Source organism: Spermophilus citellus (genome assembly GCF_964194105.1).
Source record: "Spermophilus citellus genome assembly, chromosome: 4".
In the NCBI taxonomy this organism is placed as follows: domain Eukaryota; kingdom Metazoa; phylum Chordata; class Mammalia; order Rodentia; family Sciuridae; genus Spermophilus; species Spermophilus citellus.
In genome coordinates this window covers 185,211,088-185,231,535 of record NC_138185.1, presented here as the reverse complement: position 1 = coordinate 185,231,535, position 20,448 = coordinate 185,211,088, and the positions used below count along the sequence as shown (strand labels likewise).

At 38.7% G+C, this 20,448-nt stretch overlaps 1 protein-coding gene across 2 annotated transcripts; it reads left to right on the top strand.

The window, feature by feature from the left end:
- The first annotated feature begins 2,049 nt into the window (after positions 1-2,049).
- On the top strand, positions 2,050-20,261 carry COCH (cochlin). Of its 2 annotated transcripts, none has more exons than XM_081293459.1 (12): positions 2,050-2,663; positions 3,021-3,077; positions 3,167-3,214; positions 5,142-5,298; positions 6,214-6,347; positions 6,822-6,884; positions 7,876-7,920; positions 8,010-8,157; positions 12,495-12,598; positions 13,295-13,521; positions 13,695-14,211; positions 18,048-20,261. In XM_081293459.1, the coding sequence occupies exons 2-12, from the start codon at positions 3,044-3,046 to the stop codon at positions 18,221-18,223; spliced, it is 1,653 nt and encodes a 550-aa protein (XP_081149585.1). In that variant the 5' UTR covers positions 2,050-2,663; positions 3,021-3,043; the 3' UTR covers positions 18,224-20,261. The 2 variants fall into 2 exon arrangements, with proteins under 2 accessions (XP_081149585.1, XP_081149586.1); XM_081293460.1 differs by lacking the exon at positions 2,050-2,663 and adding an exon at positions 2,665-2,694.
- The last annotated feature ends 187 nt before the right edge of the window (positions 20,262-20,448 follow it).

Sequence of the window (20,448 nt, the reverse complement as noted above, 5' to 3'; positions counted from 1 at the left end):
CAAGGCAAGTGCTCTCCCACTGAGCCACAATCCCAACCCCACAAATACTCTTAATTAAAGGAGGATAAACTATCCAAGCATCCTAGCAGTATAATACACTGTAATGTCACACAATTGAATTCAAACTTCTATAATTTTAACAAGTTGTCTTTTTCAGGCAAATACACCCAGATTTGACTTTCCTCTTTTCTTCTGATGTTTCCAAAGCAAGTAACTGCCTCTTAAATTCAAATATTTTTCCTCAACATACTTACGATGAGCATGAGGTATAAACTAACTGAAAATGAGAACTCTTCTCCCCATTCCTCCACCCTCCATGGTTGGCCTTTCCAAAAGAAAAATAAATAAATAAATAAATAAAAGCTAACTTTCCTTAAATGTTTCAAAACAAAATAATTAAAATGACTCTGGGGTAAACAACCTGAAACTCAACGAGCTATTTCCTTTATTTTTTAATAGTCACAGTCTCAGGGTCTATGATGGAAATAACTGCATAATTTTGACTCTGCCAAATCATTCAATGATATTACATCACAGGAGGGCTGCCTATGTTCTATGGGGTTCTGAATAGAATGTATCACTTTGGCCAGTTGGGCACTTGCCTGTTGGGCACTTGCCTGCTGAGCTGTGCAGTGGCTGTGGTTTTTGTTTGTTTGTTTTGTTTTGTTTCTTTCTGTATGTGACCTCTCCTTAACTATACAGCACCATGACAATTTGCCCAGGCTAACTGGATCAAATTATCCAATCCCAATTGAGAACACTCAAATAATAATGAAAAATTCAACCAAGGAACATATGGGATCGTGGCCAGATTACTGGATTTCTAAAAATAGAGTAATTCTCTGTACCATGGAAGAGACCAAATTTTTAAAGCAGTCATGAAAAGAAGCATTAAAACTTCCCAGCCCACAAAATGTTATGTGATAGTGAGAGGAATGAAATCAATACACTCTGGTTGCCTGGTAAAAAGACCAAATCATTCCAATCAAAAAGATGGTTGTGGGCTGTAGCTGTGGCTCAGTGGCAGAGTGTGCTCACCTAGCACGTGTGAGACACTGGGTTTGATCTTCAGCACCAACCACATAAAAATAAATAAATAAATAAAGGTATTATGTCCATCTACAACTAATATATATATATATATATATATATATATATATATATATATATTAAAGATGATTGTAAAAATCCTGCACTCTTTGACTTCCAGGTGATTGGTGGTATATTAGTTTCTCAATATAAAATGATAAGGGAACACTATTAAGCATTACAAAGGAAAGAAGTATTCATACGTACTACAGCAAGAATTAACCTCAAAAACATGCTCAATGTAAGAAGCCCACAGTGTATGATTCCATTTATATGAAATGCCAATAAAAGGCAAATCTATAGGGAGAGAAGCTGGATGAGTGGTTGTTTAGCATTGGAGAAAGGCATTGGTTGTCAGTGACTAGGAGGGATCATTTGTGGGGCGGTGGTAATGTTCTAAAATTGAATTATATTGAGGGCTAAACAATTTTGTAAACTAAAAATCTTTCTTTTTTAAAAATCCTTAAAATAGATGGATTTGTGGCAAATAAACAATAACTAAATAAAGCCGTTGGGGGTTAGGAGGATGTAGTACCAGGAAGTAAGTGACTATGCGGGTTTGGGGGTCGTTCCTCAGTCTGTCACCAAGTTCCCTGTGAATCCCGCTGTTTCTCCCAGAATTGAAGTAAGGGAGGACGACCCATTACCAAATATGAGACAGTGTGTAATCACGCTACCAGACCTGGAAATTTGGAAAGGCAATCAGATATAAGTTTACCCATCTAGAGAAGAAGAAGAAATGGCAAATGTAACTGCTGCCTGAAGGCCTTACTATCCATTACAGTAAATGGAGACTGCTGGGGAAAATTGGAGTCCTCGCAGAATCTCCAAAGAACAACCAGTCAGTTGACAGGTTTTCTAACAAATACGGGACCTGCGTTCACCAAATCCAGGTTGGTTTTACTTTAGAAGCAGGAGTTGTTTCCACGAGAGCGCGAAGTGGGAAGATCTGCTCTTAGGCCCAGAGGGTCCACTATTTCTTCCGGAGCCCAGGCGTCTAGGAGGCCAGCAGCTTGCCCTGTGCTACCTCCCCCGCCTTGGTCCAGGCAATGCTGCGGCTCCCAACGTCTGGGACTGTGCGTGGGGGAGTGTCACTCTCCAGCCTGGGTGGAGGCAGCAGAGACCCGCGGTGAGACCCCCGCAGGGCTGCGCGGCGCGGTGGAGGCCAGTCGGACAACCTGCATGTCGGGTGCCGTCTGGCCTGAGCGCACATCCCTAGGTGCCCTTCCCACTATGCTCCCACACTCCCTCCAATGCCAAGTCCCACCGGCCCCACGGGGCCCCCCGGGACTCTGACTCGGACCTTCTCTTCTCCCTTAGGGATAATCAGACGCCGCGTCCAGGTGGCCGAAATCCACGCCGCGGGTGGGAGGCGCCTCCGCGCCGGCCTCACCCAGGGGCCGGAAGGGGGTGAGGGAGGAGCTGGACTGCCACCGCCCGGCCCCGGGGGGACCGGCTCCCAGCTCCCTCCCGCGTGCCCCCCACACAGTGCTCATGCGCGCGACCCAGGCTTTATAGCGGCCGCGGGAGCCGCGCTTTCCGCACTCGAGCGCAGCCGGGCGGATCCCACGCAGGTGCAGGACTGTGGGCGGCCGGCTCTCGCGGGTGGGATCCCTGGCGCCTGCCTCTCCGTTGTCGCTCCTAGCTTGTCTGTTTGTCTTCATATTGGCGCCATCCCTCCCAACACCCCGCAACCCCAATCTGGGGTTGCACATCGATTCTGGGTTTGGCTCGTTTGCAGCCGGAGTGCCGCCTTCAGATCTCGAGGGGCTGGCCCGGGAGCAGCGGCTCGTCGGTCTCCTCCCATCCTCCGCGGTCCCCGGGTTGACTAGGGGAAAGACATCTCTGAGGAGGGGGCGGGCGGGCGTCGTGAGCTGGGCACTGGCCCCTTCCCCCACCCTAGCCTCCTTCACAGTCTTGCTCTCTCCCAGGTCCGAACAGTCCCTCAACCACCATGTCTGCAGCCTGGATCTTAGTTCTCTGTCTCGGTGGGTATGCGTCCCTCACCGCCCCGCTTCCCCTCGCGCCAAGTGGGGTGGAGGCTGGAGCCAGTCCTCGCGCTTTCCTCTCTTCGTAGGTATCTGTCTGATGCTGCTGCCGGAACCCGCGGGCAGCGAGGGACCAGGTGAGTTGTGGGTTCCCGGGTCAAGGAAGGAGGGCTCGGACCTGGCGGTCGGAGGGGCCGAGGGTCAACCGAGAATCATCAGATCGACCCCCCTGCACCTTGGCTCCAGGGGAAGAGGCAGAGGACGCGAAGGTTCGAGCCGCTAGTTGGCTCGCCAGCATTCATCCCGACCTTGGATTTGCTCTGGCTTACCTGTTCTCCCGCGCGAGGGGCTCTCTGGGATACGATGAGGACGTTCCTCCCCAGGCTCAGAGAAGAAAGCCTCTCTCCATGCCCACCCATCCCACCGAGCTCCAGACCAGAGCGCCAGCAGGAAAGGTCCAAGCAGGGGTACCTGTTGATCCCCGCTGAGGGGCACACTAGTTCCGGCGGTTCCGCTGAGTTTGGGGTCCAGAGAAACCTTCAAGTTTTCGTAGCTGAGAGACGGGGAGGCTCATGTCGTTATCCTACCTTGATTTACCTCCTACCTCTGTTTCAGGTGTAATCCCTAGGAAAAGCAGAGTTGTGGTCCCGTTCGCATATGAGAAAGACTAAAAAAAGTCTGTTTCACATGTAGAGGTCCGGGTATTGGAGTGTGTGGTTCCGTGTATTTTCTAAAATCTGTTGTTTTCCATGAAAGTAGAAATGAGGTTAAGTATTGCACCCGGCTGCATTTCTCACTCCTTCCCCCAGTAAAGTCGCATTAGCAGGTGAAGGCAGTCTCTGCGCCCAATTCCAGTATTGTCCCTACCCAGCCGAAAATACTATTGAGGCTGTTTGATAATAGGTTTGAGGCTCCCGTTTCCGGTAAGGATTTTAACTTCGCGGTTTTCTAGAGGTCTGAGCTCTGAGCTCAGCGTATACCTGCCATTCTCCTTCTCTTCCAGTCCACACGTTCAGCTCAACACAGAGGAAACAGAGAGGGTCCTTGTTAGAGGCAATGTGACCAGACAGTATTCCTCTCTTGGAAAAAGGAGAGTTTGTTTGTTTGAAAAATCTGTTTCAAAAAGTTTTAGAGGCCTTTTTCCTGTGTTTGGAAAATGCATTTAGTAATGTTAATCTCAATTTAATATCTACAGTAAATGGACCAATTAACATTTCTTATTGTTATCTTGTTACGTATTACTGAGGGTTACATATTACCTAGTGTCTTTTATAGTAAAAACTTTGATTCTTTATTAGTCAGGTTAACAGTGCAAAACTTGAGCATATTAACAGTGCTTTCTAAAAATGCATTCACTGCCTGAAATATTTCTTTGGACAGATCTGGAGCAGAAATAATCAGGTTCAATTAAGATAAAAATGCTCCATTCTGATGGGACTAACTTCCTTGTGTCCTGTCTTTTGGAAGTTGTAGAATGTTCCTTGGGCAAATTAACCCCATGGTTTAGTTTTCTCATCTGTAAAATAAATGATTGAAGTAAACAACATTCTGTCAATCTAAGCATCATATTACTGGTTTATTTAAGGGAACTTGTGATTTTAAGGCTCTTTATTTATAGGGCAACTAGGATAAATGTTGCTGTGAAGGGAAAGGTAGCTTAGAGAGATTTTTACATATACCTATGAAAATGTTCCAGAAAGGCTCAGTTTGGATTCACTACCAACACATCATGTCAACCATGAACATAACTTCCTCAGAGTTGGATTTCTGTTTCTGGAATGAATAAATGTTCAATGAATAATGCTATTTTCTAGTTCCAATGTATTTCCAAACTGATTAAGAACTGAGAAAATTATGACATTAGACTTCTCTAGTGGCTGGGGAATAAATTAAACTAGAAAACCAACTTTTCGCTTATTAAAATCTGGGAATGGTGTGAAATGGTACATGTGTCAATGGTGTAGAAATTAGGGAAGTAAAATTTAACTCTCATGCCCTGGTTCCCTACCATTGCTCCCAAAGAAGTCCCAAGGATGCTTATTACATTCCCTCCTATTTCTTTAGTTCCTATTGCTATCACATGCTTTACCAGAGGATTGGACATCAGGAAAGAGAAAGCAGATGTCCTCTGCCCAGGTGGCTGCCCTCCTGAGGAATTCTCTGTGTTTGGGAACATAGTTTATGCTTCTGTATCAAGCATATGCGGGGCTGCTATCCACAGGTAAGCCCATACACCAGGGGAGAGGGGGATACAAGCATAAATTATTTTCTTTCCCACTTTAAGCATCTGGACCTCTTTCTTCCCTCACTTTATTTGGTGCCAGTTTTGGCCATAGAATATAGATATATTTAAAGTTTTAAAGTTTCCTGAAACACCAAATATACAAGGGAAGCTTTCTAACAAAAGGCAGATTGCATTAGCTCTTTGTTTGTTTGTTAATATTTTTTAGCGTAGATGGACACACAATATCTTTGTTTATCAATTCATTTTTTTATGTGGTGCTAGGGATCAAACCCAATGCTTCACACTTGTGTGGCAAATGCTTTACCACTGAGCTACAGCCCCATCCCTGCATTACTTTTTGATGGCTAGATTTTGTGGTTCTAAAACATTTCTAATCATGTCATGTATTATGGAGCTTTCACTGTGCCAGCCATCATTTTAACTTTGCCACTATTCTACAAGGCAGGTACAGTTCTACTCAATTTTAAAGTTTAGAAAACTGAACTCAGTCTGTCAAGAATCTTGCTCAAGGTCACTATTGTTTAACAAGTGTTAAACAATATCCTGCAGTAGAATGGTCGATATGACACTTAAAAAAAAATTCAGTGCAAGATCATGTAGTTAGAATAATTTAGGAAAATTGTTTTATTAACTCAATCTCTGAGTGGTAGGGAATGGGATCCTACAGGCGTATTCTCATCAACACTGAGGAAGTTCAACAGCACAAAACCATTTCCTCAGGCAGATTTTGTTCCTGTGTAAGCAAGTTTTTAGAAGACTGGCAGCACTCGACTTTCCTGCTGAATAGTTTTCTTGATTAATCAGAGTGATAGATGCAGCATGGCACTATATGTCGGCCTGATGCCCTGAAAAGGTGTGGATGGCGTCTCAACTGTTCCTCTCGTGTTGCAGGGGAGTAATCAGCATCTCAGGAGGACCTGTACGCATCTATAGCCTACCTGGCCGAGAAAACTATTCCTCTGTAGATGCCAATGGCATCCAGTCTCAGATGCTTTCCAGGTGGTCTGCTTCTTTCACAGTGACTAGTAGGTACAATTATATTGTTCTCCCTTATAAATATTGCCCCCAATGCCCCTCCCCCCTCAAAAAGTTTCCTGTTTCTTAGTCCAACTTCTTTAATTCTGATAGAAAAACCTGTGGTCAAGAAGAGTTCAACTATGGGACAGAGTCAGGAGACCAGAAGGGTCATATATCACTCCAGCCTCCAAACTTGGGTGAATGGGGGAAGAATGATCTTGCTCTCAGACAATGGCAATACAAATTTGAATTGACTGCATTCAGAATTCAAAGAAACTCAATGTGACACTAAACTGCAAATCCCTTCAAACTGTGATCCTTTCAAATATAGTAGAAAAGAATCCATTTTGGTTCTCTGACACTAGCATGCAGTTTATGTCCTTAATCACCTGTTGTATTTATTATTCAGAATTCTAAATAAGATTTATAATGCTTTAATATTGAAAAGGAAGAAAAAAATAGACTTCTCTTTATCTTAACAGAAGGCAAAAGTGGTGCTCAGGAAGCCACAGGACAGGCAGTGTCCACAGCACGTCCATCAACAGGTATGAAATGTGGAACCTGTCTCCTAGTTGCCTGACAGAGCATTTGGCAGTTACAAATAAACATGTTATTGGTAGATGCTTTCCTTTTAAAATGTGATGTTAAAGATTGATATTATAGATAAAGTAAAATCTGTTTACTGACATATTGCAGACAGAAACATTAAATTTTGTATTTCAGATCCCTTCTTATATTTTCAATTATCATCTCTACTACCAATCATTCTCTTGAAGTCCTACCTTTTCTCTGATCTGACAGACCATGCCTAGGAAATGGTCAAAGTACCATGAACTTATTTCTAGTTTCATTTACTTTATTCCTTAATTACTGCACTGTCATATGAATAAAAGGAATTAGTGTGTGTACTGAAAAAAAAAAAGCCAGGATCCCCTTTTATAAACTATAGTTATTTTATTTTTTTAATTTTTTAAAATATATTTTTAGTTGTTGATAGACCTTTATTTTATTTATTCATATGTGGTGCTGAGAATCAAACCCAGTGCCTCACACATGCCAGGCAAGTGCGCTACCGCTGAGCCCCAGCCCCAGAACACTAAACTATAGTCATTTTAAAGTAAAAAAATTAAATAAATTAAGGGTCCTGGGGTTGTAGCTCAGTGGTAGAGCTCTTGCCTCGCATGGGTGATACCCTGGGGTCGATCCTCAGCACCACATACAAAAATAAATAAAAACGAAGATATTTTTAAAAATCATTTAAAAATTAGGTCCTTATTTACCAATCTGACTCCACTGTAAGTTTGAGATATCAAATTCTTGAATCAGAGATATATCAAATATGTAAACCTATAACAGTCCTGTCTTATTTCTTTGTTGGGCATTGCTTCCTGGCCCAGGAAATCATGAGGCAAATAACTTAAAAAAAAAAAAAAAGTCTTTACAAGAATGATATTCTTTGTTGTGAGCTTTTCCCCCATGTGAGCTTCTTGCTCTGAAAGTTTCTTTTGCTTATTCTAAGTGTTCCCTTTACTTTAGGCAAACGACTAAAGAAAACACCAGAGAAGAAAACTGGCAATAAAGGTAAAAATGAGACATCCATTTGAGTAAATAGCATTTCCCCTGCCTCCTCTTGTGACTGCTAACAAAAGGACTTGTTTGACTATCCACAGACTGTAAAGCAGACATTGCCTTTCTGATTGACGGAAGCTTTAATATTGGGCAGCGCCGATTTAATTTACAGAAGAATTTTGTTGGGAAAGTGGCTCTGATGTTGGGAATTGGAACAGAGGGACCACACGTGGGTCTTGTTCAAGCCAGGTACCAACTTGTTTAAAATGGGAGGTGACTGATATCTTGAATGATGATGAATTATCATTCTGATACAATCATGAGCTCCATGTAAACATACTGAGTTGTGGACAAGCTGAATTTTCAAACTATACACTTAGGATTTAAGACTGACTGGGCAGGTGTTTGCCTAACATGTGCAAGGCTGTGGATTCCATCCCCAGCAATGCAAAAAAGAAAACAAACAAAGCAACAAAAGTAACAAAAATAAATAAAGAAAGAAAAATAAAGAAAAACATCTGGGCAGACTATTAGGTCTGAGTGCCTCCTTTTTGGAACACAAGGATTGGAAAATGATATGCTATCTATATATAAAGACCAGAAGGTGAGCTTAAAGGTATTGTTGCTCACATAAATCACCAGTCACATCTATCTACTCTGCTTAATTCCAAGTTTCTCTTTTCAAAAGGAAGAAACAATAATATGTCCATTTCTCTTTCCTATTCTGCCATTATTCTGCTTAGCTCTTTCTATATTCCCTTGGTTTGGAGATCTTTTAATATTAAAATAATAGCTATGATGTCTTTTAGAATTACAGTATACTCATTATAGCAAGCTTGAAATTTCTCAGATCATAGGTCCCAGAGATAGTCATTATAAAAACTTCTGTTTCCTTTAAGAAAGTATTTGATATATAAATTTTTAAAAAGGTTGGTCATTTAAAATGTCTTGTATCCTGTCATCCCTCAATATTTTGAGCATTTTCTCATCACAAGCATTCATCAAAAAAATAGTGTTTCATAATATTCCTTTGTACAGTTATCTAACCTGCTATTGTTTTTTCACCATTGAACACTACACTGTGATGAGCATCCTTTCTTCATCTTTGTGTCCATCTCTGATGATTTCATTAGGCTAGAATTCTAAGTGTTAGTTCTGACATTTTGAAGGCTTCTGAAATAGAATTGCTTTCTTGAAAGTTGAACCAACTTAAAGGTGTCACCAGTACTATTGCAAACAGTAACTCATATTTTGTTAGGTTATTTTTCATAATTGGCTTCACTTTTAGTTTATTTAGATATACTAAATTAATTATGTAGTTGTTTGTGCATGCATGTGTGTTTGGTGTGAGATGACTGTTGATTTTTTTTTTTTTTTTTTTGTATCAGGGATTGAACTCAGGGGCACTTAACCACTGAGCTGCCACATCCCCAGCCCCTTTGAAGGTATTTTATTTAGAGACAGGGTCTCACTGAGTTGCTTAGAGCCTCACTAAGTTGCTTAGAGCCTCACTAAGTTGCTGAGGTTGGCTTTAAAGTCTCCATCCTCCTGCTTAAGCCTCCCAAGCCACTGGGATTACAGATGTGAGCTGCCACACCCAGCCATGTCTGTTGATTTTCATACAGTTTAATCATTTGTCCTTCATCTCAAAAAAGAAAAAAAAAAGAGCTCCTAATTCCTTTATTTGTGGTATATTTTTTCTTTTTCTTTTTATGGTGCTGGGGATTGAACACAGGGTCTTTTACATACTAGGCAAGTATTTGACCAATGAGCCACACTTCCAGTACTGTGGTATCATTTTTATGTACAAGTTTGGGCAAGTCTATTTCTTTCAAAAAAAATATATATATATATAGTTGTAGTTGACACAATAACTTTATTTTATTTATTTATTTATATGTGGTATTGAGGATCAAACCCAGGGCTTCACACATGCTAGGCAAGTGCTCTACCTCTGAGCCACAACCCCAGCCCCTGGGCAAGTCTATTTCTTTGATCCAAATGCTAAATCTTTTTTGTTTTGTTTTGTTTTGTTTTGTTTTCCCTTTCCTTTTCTTTTGTTTGAGACAAAGTCTCACTAAGTTACTGGCCACAAACTTATGATTTTCCTGCCTCAGCCTCCCCATTAGCTGGGATCATAGGCATCCAAGCTCTTATGCTAATTCTTACATCATTTTTACATTGTTTTTATTATAATGGTTTTATTGTACAGTTTAATATCCCATCAGGTAATTCCCATGCAGTTCATTTCCTATACTTTTTGGGTTAATTTGACCCAATTAGTTTTTAAGGGGAAAGCTACACTACTGTGTAGACACAAAGACTAGCTTCTTATAAACTTCCCAGTTTCTAGTTTTTGTACTTCAGAAAGAAATTTTAGAAAAACTGTGTCAATAGTCTATATTTAAGTTGAAGAACAGAATGTATCATTAAGGATGCAAAATATGACTGACCTCATAATTCATAATTTGGATAGTTGAACAGTAACTACAAAAGTGAAAAGGTTATCAAGCCATGAAATCTGATTTTGTGACCCAACATTTTATCAGGTGTGCAGAAATCAAACTACCAGATATACAGAAATATAATTAGTGCTATTCTTGACCCTCAAAAAGTTTTTTTTTTTTTGTACTGGGGATTAAACTCAGGGGCACTGGACCACTGAGCCACATCTCCAGCCCTATTTTGTATTTTATTTAGAGACAGGATCTCATTGAGTTGCTTAGTGCCTTGCTGTTGCTGAGGCTGGCTTTGAATTCGAGATTGCTGGGATCACAGGTGTGCGCCAATGTGCCCAGCCCTTAAAAAGTTTTGACTTAAACTACTGATAATGCTGAGATCTTAAACTTTTGCACTTTTGAAATACTGCTGATCTAAAACCGAAATATAATAAATTGTACTTTGTATTTACTCAACATGGTCTCTAATATACACAGAGTAGGGGGATGTAACTCAGTGTTAGAGCACTTGCCTAGCATGTGCAAGGACCTGGGTTCAATCCCCAGTAAAACACACACACACACACACACACACACACACACACACACACACAAATGAAATTTTTAAAAATATTTTTAATTTTAGATAGACACAACGCCTTTATTTTATTTATTTATTTATTTTTATATGGTGCTGAGGATTGAACCCAATGCTTCATATGTGCCATGCAAGTGCTCTACCAGCCCCCAATTTTTTAATATTAATTTTAATATTATTTTTTTTTCTTGATTCAGGGTCTCACTATATTACCCACTCTGTCTGGACTCAAAAGATTCAGGAGATTCATACAGCTTTCTGAGTAGCTGGGCATACAGTTGCATGCTACCATGCCCACCTATTTCATATTAAAATCTCTCACAATACATATACTTTTAAGATCAGCAAATATCATTATCATTTATCATAAGCAAAAGTTAATATCATAATATAATTCATTTCCTTGTAACTTTTTCCATTTAAAAAAAATGTTGGCCTTAGTATCATTGAACTTGTCCCTCTCTATGGAAGAGACCTGGGTACGAGACCCAAGATCGTTCAGTGCTTCCAGGCTTCCTCACTGGAGCAGACCCAGTCTCATCTGCAGCTGTTTCCCAGATACCTGGTGCCCAAAAATGCAGACTTCCATTAAATCCAGTGCCCTGAGCCAAGCCCAATTTCAGGTGCTTCATATTGTCTTGGAATAAACTCTGGAGCCAGCCAGACAACCGCTAAATTTAAAATGCAGCTATGTTTTGTTGGGCAAATTACCTGAGTGCTCTGAGCTTAAGTTTTTCCACTTATAGAGTTAGGATAATAATCTACTTTTAAATTAAGATGAAATGAGATTGTACATGTGATATGTATCAGTTTATTACTCAGAATAAACCCCCAATGTAGCAATCATATTTGCCATATTTTAAAAATTGTACTTATGAGGCTGGGGATGTGGCTCAAGCAGTAGTGCGCTCGCCTGGCATGCGTGTGGCCCGGGTTCGATTCTCAGCACCACATACAAACAAAGATGTTGTGTCCGCCGAAAACTAAATAATAAATATTAAAAAATTCTCTCTCTCTCTAAAAAAAATTGTACTTATATTTTTAAAATATCCTCAAAAATTCAAGAAAGGATGCAGTGTCTTAGTTGACTATATACTGTGGGATTAAAACAGAAACATAGGGGGCACATGCCTATAATCTCAGCTACCCAGGAAGGCTGAGGCAGGAGGTCAAAAGTTTGAGGCCAGCCTGGACAATTTAGCAAGACCCTGTCTCATTAAAAAGGATTGGGGCCCGGGGTTGTCGCTCAGTGATATAGCACTTGCCTAGGATGTTTGAGGCACTGGTTTTGATCCCCAGGACCACATAAAAATAAACAAATAAAATAAAGGTATTGTGTCCATCTACAACTAAAAAAAATTTTTTTAAATCTTAAAAAAAAAAAAAAAAGAATAGGGATGTAGCTCACAGGTAGAGTGCTGCTGGGTGTAATCCCTAGTACCACAAAGGATATTGTCTGATTTACAAACTTTTTTTAAGGCATCTAATGTGGCTTATTACCTTCTCAACATTCCCAATATTTATTGGATAATCTTTTTTTTAAATCATAGTGAACATCCCAAGATAGAGTTTTATTTGAAAAACTTCACATCAGCCAAAGATGTTTTGTTTGCCATAAAGGAAGTAGGTTTCAGAGGAGGCAATTCCAATACAGGTAAGTAGACTTGGACACCCAGGATGTAATATAGAAGAGTTATTAGTGATCAGACATGTGAAACAGTGTTAGGCCATTTTATATGAACTGTTGTAAACCTCTTCCTCCTGGTACTGGAATCTTAGCTAGATCTGCATCTGATCACCTGAGATAAATATTCAATTTATAATGGGAAATAAACCAAGGTGTTAATTGATAGTTCTTATTTTAAAAAACCTAAAGCATTGATTTATAATCTTTATATGAGATAGGCTGGATATCACTATCCTGGTAAAAAGAAGCAAAGATTAACAGACTTATCTAATGAATGCAGATGTGGCAGAAAGAATTAGACAATTGACCCTCTGAAGAGAGAACTTATTGTTCCTGATTCTTAGAGGTACTCATCTGTCACTCACCAACGGGCAAGAAAGCACATGACAGGAGTAGGAGTCAGTTTTGTGTTTCTGACTAGTGATTGACATGAGGTAAGGAAATGTGAGACTTCTGGGAGGTAGAGGGGGTAGTAATGTGGGTAGTGAAGACAAAAAATAGGCCTGAAGGATAATTAAACTTCTCCAGTTGAGGTAGCTATTATATAATCAAGTTCCATATATGTTAAGTTCTTAAACTTAATAGTAACAAGTTGCCACAGGGAAATAGAAATGTCATTTGAGCAGTGGTAAATGCTGCCTGTTTGCATCTTTTTAAACCCAGGCAAAGCCTTGAAGCATACTGCTCAGAAATTTTTCACAGCTGACAATGGAGTGAGAAAAGGGATCCCCAAAGTGGTGGTGGTATTTATTGATGGTTGGCCTTCTGATGACATTGAGGAAGCAGGCATTGTGGCCAGAGAGTTTGGAGTCAATGTATTTATAGTTTCTGTGGCCAAACCTATCCCTGAAGAATTGGGGATGGTTCAGGATGTTGCATTTGTTGACAAGGTAAGGGGGTAAGGGGCATCTTCTGTTCTGATTGTATTCAGTTTTGCACCTTAAGCACGGTGCTGACTGGCCCTATCTGATTAACTCTTGATCATCCAAGATTGAATATTTTCAAAACTTTTAGAGACAAGTTTTGATCTCACTGGATATCTTTCATGTGTCTCCCCCATTAGGCTGTCTGTCGGAATAATGGCTTCTTCTCTTACCATATGCCCAACTGGTTTGGCACCACAAAATATGTAAAGCCTCTGGTACAGAAGCTCTGTACTCATGAGCAAATGATGTGCAGCAAGACCTGTTATAACTCAGTGAACATTGCCTTCCTAATTGATGGCTCCAGTAGTGTTGGAGATAGTAATTTCCGCCTGATGCTCGAATTTGTTTCCAACATAGCCAAGACTTTTGAAATCTCAGACATTGGTGCCAAGATAGCTGCTGTACAGTTCACTTATGATCAGCGCACAGAATTCAGTTTCACTGATTATAACACCAAGGAGAATATCCTTGCTGTTATTAGGAACATCCGCTATATGAGTGGTGGAACGGCCACTGGTGATGCCATTTCCTTTACTGTGAGAAATGTGTTTGGTCCTGTGAGGGACAGTCCCAACAAGAACTTCCTGGTAATTGTCACAGATGGGCAGTCCTATGATGATGTCCGAGGTCCTGCTGCTGCTGCACATGATGCAGGTAAGATCCTTGTCCTTTGTATAGAAAAGGAACTGAGGAGGGGTTCTGTGAATTTAGGAAGTAAATGAAAGTATTTATTTTATTGAACAAACACCTGCAGTGTAGCAGTCATTGTTCTAAGAACTTGATCCAATATTAGTTGATTTGTCAGAGCAGCCCTACTAATCTCATTCTACAGAGAAGGAAACAATTTGATACAGCTGTTAAGTATGGCAATGCAAGGATTCAAACCTAAGCATGCTGGCTTAAGTGCACACTCCTAACCTACTGGATTATTAGAACTGTCTTGAGAACCATTATGTGTTAAGGACTTAAGTTACAGGTGCTCATGTTTGGCTCAAATTTGGAATATATCCCCAAATAATCACTGTTTACCATGCCGACTGTGTGACTATTAAAACTTTTGTCTTTAAAAATTTCAGTCCAGCATGACTTTTCCAAGATAAGGTCACCAATAAACAGTTTAACCCAATCCCATCTAAACTAAATTTTCTTCTTGAGCTAATGAACACACACTCTTGTGTTTTAAAATGGTAGGTAGGGACTTTCCTCACTCCAACCTTATTATTACTTTTGGAAAAGATCTATGTTTCCTAAGACTTTAATACATTGCTGAGATCAAAGAGGATTTTAAAAAAAAAAAAGCAAAGCTAGGATTCCCTTTGTGGAGATGTAAGTAAATGACTTGGGAGGGGAGAATCAACAGCCTTGCATTCTTCTACACTTTTCTGTACCTCCTTTTCCCTTCAATTCCTAATGACTAAACCCTCTTTTTTATATGTTGGGAACTCTCTTAATGTTTATTGTATACTTGTATATCTATAAAAATACTGAAGCAGTACAGAGAACTGATACATGCAATTTAAACTATACATCTCCTTTGTAGAAGTAGTTTATACACATTAGTAACTAACCTATGTTCAAGTGAAGACTTACCTTCCTGTTGTCATTTCTCAAACTTCGTGTACTGAACTAATTTAGGATTGTATCCAGGCTAAAATGAACTAAATTTCTGTGTAACTTTCCTATGATGAGGTTAGGCCACACTGAAATTTCATGAAAATTATTCCTCACAAAAAAAAAAAAAAAAAAACACACAAAAAACAGGAATCAGATTGGGCTTTTAGGGTTACAACTTTATTTTTTCTTAAACTAAGTATATACTTGGCCTCAGCTAAAAAATCTGAAATGTAGAAGTGGGAAAAACAGCTTTGACTTTTTTTTTTTTTTTTGGCTAGGTGGTAGTAGAAGGGATTGGCTGCTGGTGATAATTAGGAATTGCTTAAAATATCTTTTATATCCTCTAAACCTATTTTAAAATTTTTATTGTAGTTGTAGATAGATAGAATGCCTTTATTTATTTGTATGTGGTGCCAAGGATCAAACTCAGTGAGCCTCATGCATGCTAGGCAGGCGCTTTGCCACTAAGCTACAGCCCCAGCCCTAATCCTACTTTATATCGTCTTTGCAACTGTAATCATTGTACACATTAGAATGAAATCTTCCAAGGAAATCTCCATACTGCTTTCCATATTGGCTGAACCACTTTGCAGTCCCACCAGCAATGTATGAGTGTGCATTTTCCCCCACATCCTTGCCAACTTTGTTGTTTGTATTCTTAATAGCTGCCATTCTGACTGGAGATGAAATCTTAGTTTTGATTTGCATTTCTCTAATTTCTAGAGATGTTGAACATTTTTTTCATATATTTGTTGATTGTGTATCATCTTCTGAGACATGTCTGTTCAGTTCATTGGCCCATTTATTGATTAGGTTGTTTTTTTGGTGTTAAGATTTTTGAGTTCTTTATATATCTCAGAGATTAGTGCTCTATCTGATGTGCGTGTGGTAAAAACTTGCTCCCATTCTGTAGGCTCTCTATTCACCTGTTTCTTTAATTGAGAAGCCTTTTAGTTTGAATCCACCCCATTTATTTTTTAATTTTATTTCTTGCGATATAGGAGTCTTATTAAGGAAGTTTGGGCCTACTTTTTCTTCTGTTAGGCACAGGGTCTCTGGTTTAATTCCTAGGTCCTTGATCCACTTTTTGAGTTTTATGCATGGTGATAAGGGCTTAATTTCATTTTGCTGCATATGGATTTTACACCCAAAGGACTTAAAAACAGCATACTACAGTGACACAGCCACATCAATGTTTACAACAGCACAATTCACAGTAGCTAAATTGTGGACCCAACCTAGATGCCCTTCAGTAAATGAATGGATAAAGAAAATGTCATATATATATATATATATATATATACACACACACACAATAGAATACTACTTACTCAGCATCAAGAGAATAAAATCATGGCATTTGCAGGTAAATAGATGGAGTTGAGAGAATATTATGCTAAGTAAGCCAACCCCAAAAAACCAAATGCCAAATGTTTTCTGATATGAGAATGCTGTTCCATAATGGGGATGGGGCAGGCGAGCGTGGGAGGAATGGAGGAACCTTAGATAGGGGAAAGGGGAGGAAGGGGACATAAGGGTAAGAAAGAAGGTGGAATGAGATGGACATCATTACCCTAATGGGTAACTCTACTCTGTATACAACCATAGACATGAAAAATTGTGCTCTATATGTGTACTATGAATTGAAATGCATTCTGCTGTCATGTATAGCAATTTAGAATAACATTTTTTAAAAAGGGAATTAGGGCTGGAGTTGTGGCTCAGCTGCAGGGCGCTTGCTTTGCACATGTGAGGCACTGGGTTCAATCTTCAGCACCACTTAAAAATAAGTAAAAATATTGTGTCCATCTACAACTAAAAAAATTTTTTTAAAAAAGGAATTAAATCTTGAATAGTGGATTAACTAGAAACTCTAAGGGCAATGTTAGGATTCATGTGAATTTGGGTGGAGGTGAATTCAGCTAATATAATTATCACCCTAACCAAAATGTAGTTGTACCAAAAGCCCCATAATAAATCAAGGGAATGTAGATGGAATGCTTCAATGAAACCGAAATTACTTCAGTTTCATAGAAACCCCTTTTTGGCAATTTATCACCACGATTTTTTTTTTTGGGGGGGTGTGTGTGTTGGAGGTGGGCAATAGGGATTGAACCTAGGGCTTCTACCACTAAGCCACATCCCCACTCCCATCCCCCTATTTTTGCTTTCATATTACAGACTGGCAATTTCTGATGATTGGACAGCTTGCCAATATAACTACAAATACAGGAAACAAATTGTTGGTATCTACAGAAGACTAGTTAATGTTCCCCAATGTAAACTTTTAAAACATTCACCATTTACTTATCTTGTGCCATTCTCTCATGCTTTAAGGTGACAGCCAGGACTCCAATGTACTAATTTTAAGTGATGATAGCAGGCCTTTCTCACATCAATCTCAGGAGAAATTTTCTCTTTTTTCTGTACTTTGTGAGATACTGGGAGATCAAACTCGGGAGCTTCTACATGCTAGGCCAGCACTGTACCATGAGCTACATCTCTAGCCTATAGGATATCTTTTAAAGAGATAATATGTATTAAGAAAGTTTTCTTCTATTCCTTATTGTGTTGTGAATGGACATGAAGTTTGTCAAATATTTTTTCGGTACCAGTGCTCATATCATTAATAAGTCAATGTGCTAAATTACACTGATGACGAAGACTTCTGGTTTTGACCATACTGTTTTACCAATCTAATCAAAAAGACTGTTAAAACTTACCTAATGATTGGATACAGGAAACTTTAGTTCTTCAGATATTACTAGGAAGTTTTCTCTGCAACTATACACCAATATATGGAATATATACACAAACATATAGATAACTGTACATATAAATTAGACTGGCTTTTAATTAAATTATTTCCATTGCAGGTATCACCATCTTCTCTGTTGGTGTGGCTTGGGCACCCCTGGATGACCTGAAAGATATGGCCTCTAAACCAAAGGAGTCACATGCTTTCTTCACAAGAGAGTTCACAGGATTAGAACCAATTGTTTCTGATATCATTAGAGGCATTTGTAGGGATTTCTTAGAATCCCAGCAATAATGGTGATATTTTGACAACTGAAAGAAAAAGTACAAGAGGATCTAATGTATAACTGTATTCCCAATAATGAAATATCACAGCATACTAGCATAGTATGTATACTATTATAGCATACATGTATTAAATGTCAACAGCTGTTCTAAACAAATAAGCATCCTTTTAAAGCTACTACCTTCTGATTACAATTACTAAAAACACTTGGCTGACACTTCATAACTATGGCCCTTAGAAACTCAGGAAGAGGAGATATGGATTAAAATCTCTAAAATAAAGTTTTAATGTTTATTAAATGTTTAGATATGTAAATGCCAAGTATCAAAAGAATGTGATACTTAGACCAAAAGCAACATTTCTTTTCTAATCATTTTCTATTAATTATATAAAGAAAATGAAAGAGAAACCAATAGAAACCAGCTTTTTAACATAGTTCAACTATTTGGATCCAGGTGGATATTTTCTTAAAACCAATCAACAATATAGATAGCTGTTCCTTCATACTAAAAAGTTACAATTATGGATTATATTGCAAGGAATTGTGTATCAAGCTTCTTTGTGTGTTTTCATAGTCACTTATGACTGAAAATATCACAATGAACAAGATAGCAGGATTGCTTGATATTTTTCTATTTATATACTTAATTTTGTATGTATGGAGATACATTGACTTGTACTCTAAAAGACAGCAAAGCACTGAGAAAATAGTTGGTAAAAAAAATTTCAAACAACAAAACTGCAGTAAAAGTATTGTAGTTTGGATACTTAATAAAATTGCTAGTGACTTATTCTAAGCTGCCTTTTATTATTCCAAGCTTTTTTCCCTAAGATATGGTAAATAGTCTATATTTACTAATTTACATGGAAAGACCAATCTGAATTGTTTTTTAAATACATAGTATCCACAGTATCTGGGCCTGTGGGAGGCTGCATAAATTGAAGGCCTGGGCAACTTAGAGAAACCCTATCTAAAAATTGGGGAAAAAAACAAAAAACAAAAAACTGGGGAATGTAGCTCAGTGGTAAGAGTACCTTTGAGTTCAATTCCTAGCACCACAAAAACAAAACAGAACACAAACAATGTGCAATGATACCAAGCATATATATTCTTTCATAATTATTTACTGAATGCCTACTGTTTTAGGCATTGCCAGATTAAGTAAGCACTATCACATGCTTCTGAGTAGTAGCTTCAACACAAATGTTTTGTAACTAGTGCTAGTTTGTTAAGTTGATGCAAGAGGAGAATATCAAAATTAATGTATAGTAGCTCATCAGGGCTTTCCCTCATAGACAGAGGTGCTCAATCACCCCATCTTGGCTGTCTTCTCCAATAATAGGTTCTGTTCCTCCTTGTGAACCCTATATCCACCTCCCTTCAAACAGATCCAGATTCCAACTGAAACTGTACAATCAAAGAGTTGACCTGAAAAAGGCTTTAATTGGCTGGAAAAATATATTCCAGTAAATCGAAATGGCAGAACTTGAATTACCTTTGACATTACACAAATGTTGGATAAAATGGAGGGAGGTTGAGATGACAATAACTTCCTTCCTCTTCCTTTATAAAAAGCTGAAAATGATGGATTAATTTAACAATAATTTTATCATCATCAAAATTCAACTTAACATGGTTTTTCAACTAGTACATAGACCACAAATTCTTATCCTGGAGTACCCTTCCTTAATTAAAAATTAAGCTTCAATGAAGCCACAGCTTCTAGTTATTCTTGTTTAAAGGTGTGTGTGTGTGTGTGTGTGTGTGTGTGTGTGTGTGTGTGTGTGTTTTAATTCTATAAAGGACTAAATTTTTAGTAATCAGGGAAGTGAATATTTTACTGAGGTAACAAGCAAGAGCAGAAATCAGAACTTTAAGCAACTATCAATTTCTCTGAGTAAACAATCAGGATAAAGGGTTAACAACTAAAAGGAGTAAAACATTTTTAAAAACATATTATAATTCAACTTCAGCAGGCATGTCTAAATTTCAAATATGCTAGCTCATTTACAACTTTTAATGTACTGTTAGTTTTCAGTGGATAACAGTTTTGAAATAAGAAAATACAAATATGAAAGAGGGTGAATATGATTAAATGACAAAGTCAACATATTGTTTGTATATAAAAATATCCTCAAACCTTATGTATAAAGTCCTACTTCATAACCTAATCTGTTATTTTCCATGTCACAAATAGCACACAAATAAAAGACAATTCTTTTTGCATCCCTTT

Excerpts from the sequence above, each read along its gene's own strand:
- COCH (XM_081293459.1), top strand. The coding sequence starts at position 3,044 with ATGTCTGCAGCCTGGATCTTAGTTCTCTGTCTCG. Across the intron at positions 3,078-3,166 it reads GATCTTAGTTCTCTGTCTCG|GTATCTGTCTGATGCTGCTG; the intron begins GTGGGTATGCGT and ends CTCTCTTCGTAG. Across the intron at positions 6,885-7,875 it reads CACAGCACGTCCATCAACAG|GCAAACGACTAAAGAAAACA; the intron begins GTATGAAATGTG and ends CCTTTACTTTAG.